Genomic DNA, 8,460 nt, shown 5'->3' with positions numbered 1-8,460 from the left:
TTATTTGGTTTATTGGATTTACATGCAGCTTATTGGAGATAAACTTTATTGTTTATTGTAGTTTATTGTAGTTTATTTGGTTATTGGATTTACATGCAGCTTATTGGAGATAAACTTTATTGTTTATTGTAGTTTATTGTGGTTTATTTGGTTTATTGGATTTACATGCAGCTTATTGGAGATAAACTTTATGGTTTATTGTAGTTTATTGTAGTTTATTTGGTTTATTGGATTTACATGCAGCTTATTGGAGATAAACCTTATTGTTTATTGGAGTTTATTGTGTTTATTTGGATTATTGGATTTATATGCAGCTTATTGGAGATAAACTTTATGGTTTATTGTAGTTTATTTGGTTTATTGGATTTACATGCAGCTTATTGAGATAAAACCTTATTGTTTATTGGAGTTTATTGTGGTTTATTGGATTTACATGTAGTTTATTGGAGATAAACCTTATTGTTTATTGGAGTATATATATTTATTTATATTGATATGGAGGAAGAACGGGCGGGGAATGCAATTCAAACGCCCAAAACTCTGTTTCAAGTAACACCTGTTTCTTAAGCTACGTTTGCACCACAAAGGTGGCCAAACTGTGGTTTATGGCGAGCCAGGCGTGTGAATTTAACCCAATCCAACCATTCCTTTTATGGCTCGGCGTGCATTTAAAAAGAAAAGAAAGAAAAAATGAAAGTCGAGACGCCGTTTGGAAGGGAGAGGAAAAGTAAGCGAGGGCCACGCCCGCTTCTGGCCCGCTGACACCCGGGGAAGGGCGGGCGCGATCGGGGATCGCTTGCTTCGGCCTACAAGCCTGCTTTGGCCAGCAGCGGCGATGGAGGAAGCGCAGGAGCCGGGAAGAGGAGGCGATGCTGCTCCCGCCCCGCCGGCGGCCGAGGAAGCCGGGATCTCGCTGCACAATTTCTGCGGGCGCTTAGCGGAGCAGGTCGTGCATTTCCCACGCCATGCGCCTCCGGGACTCGCTCTTCCTTTGGGTCGGGGACGGCCCGGAGCTCGGCAACCTGGCCGTGGCCATGTGCAACCCCCGCGTGAGTCCCGGGCTTTGGGGTTGCAACCATGGGACGGGGTGTGTGTGTAAAGGAGGTTGCAGACGATGCGCGTCATTTGCAAAAGCGGGGTTCGCTCCCGGTTGGATTCCCGACGCAGCACGCAACCATTTTTCCCCGCAGATGCGGAGGTCTCGTCTTATCTTTCTTTTTTTAAACGGAGCAATGAGGAGGCGACCTCCTTCTGCAGCTCAGCTTTGTGGGTGCAGGCAGTCCTCAAGTTACGACCGCAGTTGAACCCCCCCCCCCCAACAAACTGTTCCTCGGTGAGAAAACGAGTTGAGTTTTCGCCCCATTTGATGACTTTAACCACTGCGGGCTACTTCAGCTGACTGCAGTTCTGCAGTTCGGCTGTTCAAATCTCACCGGCTCAGGGTTGACTCAGCCTTCCATCCTTCCGAGGTGGGTAAAATGAGGACCCGGATTGTTGTTGGGGGGCAATATGCTGACTCTGTAAACCGCTTAGAGAGGGCTGAAAGCCCTATGAAGCGGTATATAAGTCTAATTGTTATTGCTATTGCTATCTCACCGGCTCAGGGTTGACTCAGCCTTCCATCCTTCCGAGGTGGGTGAAATGAGGACCCAGACTGTGGGGGGCGATATGCTGACTCTGTAAACCGCTTAGAGAGGGCTGAAAGCCCTATGAAGCGGTAGATAAGTCTAATTGTTATTGCTATTGCTAATCTCACCGGCTCAGGGTTGACTCAGCCTTCCATCCTTCCGAGGTGGGTGAAATGAGGACCCAGACTGTGGGGGGCGATATGCTGACTCTGTAAACCGCTTAGAGAGGGCTGAAAGCCCTATGAAGCGGTAGATAAGTCTAACTGCTATTGCTATTGCTATTGCTATCTTGCCGTGTTGGTTAAGGGAATCCCCTGCCCTTGTTTTCAATTACAACGCAGTTGTTCAAAGTTTAGTTTATTAGCAATAGCAATAGCAATAGCAATAGCAGTGGACTTATATACCGCTTCATAGGCCTTTCAGGCCTCTCTAAGCGGTTTACAGAGAGTCAGCATATTGCCCCCAACAATCTGGGTCCTCATTTTACCCACCTCGGAAGGATGGAAGGCTGAGTCAACCCTGAGCCGGTGAGATTTGAACCGCTGACCTGCTGATCTAGCAGTAGCCTGCAGTGCTGCATTTAACCACTGCGCCACCTTGGCTCTATTAGTTTTGTATGCCGCCCACTCGCGAAGGACTCCGGGCGGCTTACAATAAAAAGGGAAAGGGGATAAATAAGACAATGCAACAATTAAGAGCCTTAAAAGGGAACCTGACCACTGGTTTACATAATCAAAAGCCTTAATATAATCCATAAGCAAATTAGGCATTTTTTTGGCAACTCCCTTGTCTTTTCTAGGCACCCAGATGTTAACAATATGATCTCAGGCCCCTCTGTCTGTTTTGAATCCAGCCTGTACATCTGGCAGTTCTCATTCCGTGCATTATTGAAATCTGGATTGCAAAAATATTAGTTTACTGGCAGAGAAGTGTGGTACTATGAACATTATTTAGCACTGCCCTATAAACTGATCTTTTATACCATCCCTTAGCCTACACTCTGCTTTCTATATAGCAATAGCAGTTAGACTTATATACCGCTTCATAGGGCTTTCAGCCCTCTCTAAGCGGTTTACAGAGTCAGCATATTGCCCCCAACAACAATCGGGTTCTCATTTGACCCACCTCGGAAGGATGGAAGGCTGAGTCAACCTTGAGCCGGTGAGATTAGAACCGCCGAACTGCAGATAACAGTCAGCTGAAGTGGACTGCAGTACCACTACACCACCTCGGCTCTATATAGGCTTACAAACTAGTTCTTTAACTGTATCACCCTCTTGTAGGATTATAACAGTAGAGCTGGTAAATTATTCACTACCTGCAGCTTTGCTATTAGTAATATTTTCTTTCTTTTTTTAAAACGGAGCTATGAGAAGGCGACCCCCTTCTGCAGCTCAGTTTTGTGGGTGCAGGCAGTCCTCAAGTTACGACCGCAGTTGACCCCCCCCCCCCCAACAAACTGTTCCTCGGTGAGAAAATTAGTTTTGCCCCATTTGATGACTTTTTCTTGCCGTGTTGGTTAAGGGAATCCCCCTGCCGTTGTGTTCAATTACAACGCAGTTGTTAAAAGTTTACATAATCAAAAGCCTTAATATAATCCAGGATTACAAGGATTAGCCCTGTAAAGTGGGGGGAAAAAACAAAATGAGATTTCTTCCAACAACCGGTTCTCCAAACTGCTTAGAAAGTTACCAACCGGTTCTCCCAGATAGGTGCGAACTGGCTGAATCCCACCACTGCTACATCTACTATGGTCTACATCAGGGGTCACCAAACCTTCGGACCTCAGGGACCACTAAATTCATAATTTTAAATCCTGTGGACCACTAATATGATTTTTTTTAAAAAAAAAGATAAATAGTATTTAGTGCAATATAAAAAATGCAAATAATTTTTCTGCGGACCACCAAACTTTTCAGTGGTGACCACTGGTTTACATAATCAAAAGCCTTTAATATAATCCATAAAGCAAATTAGGCATTTTTTGGCAACTCCCTTGTCTTTTCTAGGCATCCACATGTTAACAATATGATCTCAGGCCCCTCTGTCTGTTTTGAATCCAGCCTGTACATCTGGCAGTTCTCATTCCGTGCATTATTGAAATCTGGATTGCAAAAATATTAGTTTACTGGCAGAGAAGTGTGGTACTATGAACGTTATTTAGCACTGCCCTATAAACTGATCTTTTATACCATCCCTTAGCCTAGGCTCTGTTTTCTATATAGCAATAGCAGTTAGACTTATATACCGCTTCATAGGGCTTTCAGCCCCTCTCTAAGCGGTTTACAGAGTCCGCATATTGCCCCCACAGTCTGGGTCCTCATTTCACCCACCTCGGAAGGATGGAAGGCTGAGTCAACCCTGAGCCGGTGAGATTTGAACAGCTGAACTGCAGAACTGCAGTCAGCTGAAGTAGCCTGCAGTGCTGCATTTAACCACTGTGCCACCTCGGCTCTACATAGCAATAGCAGTTAGACTTATATACCGCTTTCAGCCCTCTCTAAGCGGTTTACAGAGTCAGCATATCCCCCCCCACAGTCTGGGTCCTCATTTCACCCACCTCGGAAGGATGGAAGGCTGAGTCAACCTTGAGCCGGTGAGATTAGAACCGCTGAACTGCAGATAACAGTCAGCTGAAGTGGCCTGCAGTTCTGCACCCTAACCACTGCGCCACCTCGGCTCTTAATAAAGTTCTTCCAAGGAGGGGAGAGGGCAACCGATTTAGATACGAAGTTTCTGTCGTGTGATCTTTCATTTTAGCACTTCTGTTGTTTTCATACATCTTTGAAGCGAGGTTTTTAGAAAATAAACATTAAGTCGAAGGATGAAGCCAAAAATTGTATCTTCAGTGGCATCAGCCTCTGAAAAAAAAACCCATAATTACAGCAATTTTTCTTCTGTAGAGGATCTGTATATGTATTAAGAGCACAGAATTGCTCCTAAAAATTTTTTCTTTGTTACAGGATTCCATTCCGGCATCAACCTTACTTTTTGGCAATGCTTCTGACAATACCTCCAATTCTTTAGCTCAAAGACTAGGTACGTATGTGCATGAATTTTTAAAACTTAGCACAGGGAAAAGGAAGGGGAAAAAAAATCCATGATCACATAGGTTGGGCTTAATTGACATCCTTCGCGTGTGCTGGTCACCACGATGCAAAAGTTTTTTTAAAAAATGTAATGGCTCAAATTATATGGATCATCCTAAACCTTGTGCGGTTTGAGCAATCTTTGAGTATGTTTATTATTATTGTTTTAAATCAGGGATGAGGAACTATGGTCTTTTGTGGACTTCAACTCCCAGAATTCCTGGGCCAGCTGTCAAACCGGGAACCCATCTTTTTACCTTTGGGATTTCAGGCCCGCCACATTTTCTACTGCGGGAAACTGGGAGGGAGGATTATAGTGTGGGTGATATGTAGCCATAATAACATTCTTTCTCTGAAAGTCAAGGCCATTTCATCCTGCAGCTGCTAATGAGGTGGCTGGAAGGCATCTCCAGTTTTAGATGGCACCTGATTGGATCATATGATGGACATGTGGGTTCTGGTGGGCAGGGACTTGAACTTTCACTTGGGTGGGGGAAACCTGGAAGCTTTCAGATTCGGGTTTCCCCAGATGTGCCAATATGACATCTCTAATAAAATGGAACTTTGGGGAACTTCAGTCCATGGAGTCTTCTTTCATTGGGGTGTTTTTTGGAACTCTTGACACACCAGCTATGCTGGCTCAAGAATTCTGAGAGTTGAAGTCCATAGGTACTAAAGAGGCCACAGTTCCCCCCCCCTCTACTTTACATAATGCTGCTTCCCAGAGAACCCCTGGGGATAGCAATAGCAGCAGTAGCAGTTAGACTTATATACCGCTTCATAGGGCTTTCAGCCCTCTCTAAGCGGTTTACAGAGTCAGCATATCGCCCCCACAGTCTGGGTCCTCATTTCACCCACCTCGGAAGGATGGAAGGCTGAGTCAACCTTTGAGCCGGTGAGATTAGAACTGCTGAATTGCAGATAGCAGTCAGCTGAAGTGGCCTGCAGTACTGCACCCTAACCACTGCGCCACCTCGGCTCTGAAAGCAATTCAATTCCTGTTTTAAAGCAAGCCTTTTATCCCAAAGAACTCCCCAAAGTGTGTTATGCGGAGAATTTATCCCAAATGTAAAGCAACTACCTCCCAAACGCACCCCTGTATTTTTTTTGTCAGCAATTGGGGGCTTCAAACTGTGGGAAACACATGATGGTATGTGGGTGGCGCAGTGGTTAAAATGCAGCACTGCAGGCTACTGCTAGATCAGCAGTTCAGCGGTTCAAATCTCACCTGCTCAGGGTTGACTCAGCCTTCCATCCTTCCGAGGTGGGTAAAATGAGGACCCAGATTGTTGGGGGCAATGTGCTGACTCTCTGTAAACCGCTTAGAGAGGGCTGAAAGCCCTATGAAGCGGTATATAAGTCTACTGCTATTGCTATTGCTATTTGTGCTATGACATCCCTTCAAAGATTGATATGATGTGTGCTTTGTTTATGTTTCAGCCAGCAAGACTAAAAAACAGATTTTTGTCAGTTATAACATTCGAAATACTGACAACAGCTTCATACTACTTGTAGAAAACCGTATCAAGGAAGAAATGGCAACTTTCCCGGACAAATTTTAGTTTGGGATAGTCACGTTTTTTGTTTTGTTTATATTTGTGTTTTTTTTTAAAGATGATTTTTTGGTTCCACCACAAAAGCGCGGTAGACAAAAGCGCGGTCGACGAAAGCGCATATGTGACATCATCAGAGCGCGACGAAAAAGATCGAAAAATGTAAAAATAAAGCGAAAACCTTACTCTAACCCCCCCAAACCTAACCCTAAACCTAACCCTTAACCTAACCCTAAACCTAACCCTAAACCTAACGAAAAACCTAACGCTAACCCTTAACCTAACGCTAAACGTAACGCTAACGCTCTAAACCTAACCCTAAACCTAACCCTTACCTTTATGTGAATCGGCTTGCTGTAATTTAATTTTTATTTCAATTTTTCGATCTTTTTCGTCGCGCTGTGATGACGTCACATACGCGCTTTCGTCGACCGCGCTTTTGTGGAACGCGGTTTTGACGGGTCACAGATTTTTTTTTGTAAAAAAAAAATGTCACCGAGATATATTTTTTGGATGGCAAAATGCATTCAGTTTAATCGAGTATCTTTTTGAACTAATGAATGAATCTACATATCAGTATATAATGAAAAAGAAAGAAGTATTCAGTTCTTTAGATATTCCTGTTGGGAGAATATAGAACTGGAATAAATGCTGCAACATTTGACAGATGTTGCCACCTACTGTTTCTGCTTGACAATACATAGAATCTGTTTTGAATTTTCCAATCACACGTTGATCCAGTTCTGTGGCATCGGATCAATGACAAAATGAATCTGTTCAGTGGAAAGTATTAGATTTGAAATGGATTCATTGCAGAATAGATGCCCATAGCAAACCAAGTCAAGGAAAAAAGACTTAAAACTTATTCAATTAAGCGTAGTCTTATCAGCTTCCTTAACAATTTTTGATGGGATGGTGCGGAATTGGATCGACTACTTTCCCATTATATGAGCACCAGTGGTGAACAGGCTTACATTTTTTTACAAGAAAGGAGGAAGCATTCTAGAAGAACATTTGTGAGATGGGGGAGAAAGAGAGTCACGTGCTCTTTCTCAGGAAAAATATATGAATTTCAATGCCTAAAGTGAAATAGCTAGACGTAGATTGTATTACCAAGAAAACCACTTGTGCTGTCAAATTAAAAAAATAAATAAACCACTATGTAATATTTATTCTTACACGCTTTGTGATTCATCCATTAAATCAATAACAAGACAAGCTACATTTCAGTTACGCTCTACATGGGGCTACCCTTGAAAAGCGTTCGGGGACTGCAGCTAGTCCAGAATGCGGCCGCGCGAGCGATATTGGGTTTACCTAGATACACCCATGTTACTCCTATCCTCCGCGAGCTGCACTGGCTACCTATTGGTCTCCGGACACAATTCAAGGTGTTGGTTATCACCTTTAAAGCCCTACATGGCTTAGGGCCAGCATACCTGCGAGACCGCCTACTGCCACACTCCTCCCAACGGCCAGTAAGATCCCACCGATTGGGCCTCCTTCAGATGCCGTCAGCCAGACAATGTCAGCTGGCGGCTCCCCAGGAGGAGAGCCTTCTCTGTGGCTGCTCCGACCCTTTGGAACGAACTACCCCCAGAGATCCGGACCTCGCCCACTCTCACGGCCTTCTGAAAAGCTGTTAAAACCTGGCTATTCCGGCAGGCCTGGGGCTGTTGACCTCATTGCTGAGGTCCAGCCCCAATCAGATGGATGATGTTTTAAATTGTTTTCCTTTATTTTTTATTAATTACTCTTCTTTTCGCTTTGTAAGCCGCCCGGAGTCCTCCGGGATTGGGCGGCCTATAAATCTACTAAATAAAATAATAAAATAAATAAATAAATAAAATAAAATAATAAAATATAATAAAATAAAATAATAAAATAAATAAATAAATAAAAAAATAAAATAAAAAAATAAAATAAAATAATAAAATAAAATAATAAAATAATAAAATAAAATATAAAATAATAAAATATAATATAAAATAATAAAATAAAATATAAAATAATAAAATAAAATAAAATAAAATAATAAAATAATAATAAAATAAAATAATAAATAAAATAAAATAAAATAATAAATAAAATAAAATAAATAAAAGAAAATATAAAATAAAATAAATAAAATAATAAAATAAAATATAAAATAATAAAATAATAATAAAATAAAATAATAATAAAATAATA

The 8,460-nt window shown here is 42.3% G+C and overlaps 1 protein-coding gene across 1 annotated transcript; it reads left to right on the top strand.

Annotated features, from left to right (window-relative positions):
- The first annotated feature begins 780 nt into the window (after positions 1-780).
- PSMG4 (proteasome assembly chaperone 4) lies at positions 781-7,448 on the top strand. The gene is given in 4 exon segments (XM_087707531.1): positions 781-958; positions 960-1,049; positions 4,592-4,667; positions 6,158-7,448. Coding segments are annotated over 4 exon segments (411 nt in total). The 5' UTR covers positions 781-835; the 3' UTR covers positions 6,280-7,448.
- Positions 7,449-8,460: the final 1,012 nt, after the last annotated feature.

This window comes from Thamnophis sirtalis, unplaced genomic scaffold, assembly GCF_051295495.1.
Source record: "Thamnophis sirtalis isolate CommonGarterSnake01/CBP01778 unplaced genomic scaffold, rThaSir2_p1.2 scaffold_2, whole genome shotgun sequence".
NCBI classification, from domain to species: domain Eukaryota; kingdom Metazoa; phylum Chordata; class Lepidosauria; order Squamata; family Natricidae; genus Thamnophis; species Thamnophis sirtalis.
Note: the sequence above shows the minus strand (reverse complement) of the source record. Positions and strands in the feature narration are given on the sequence as shown.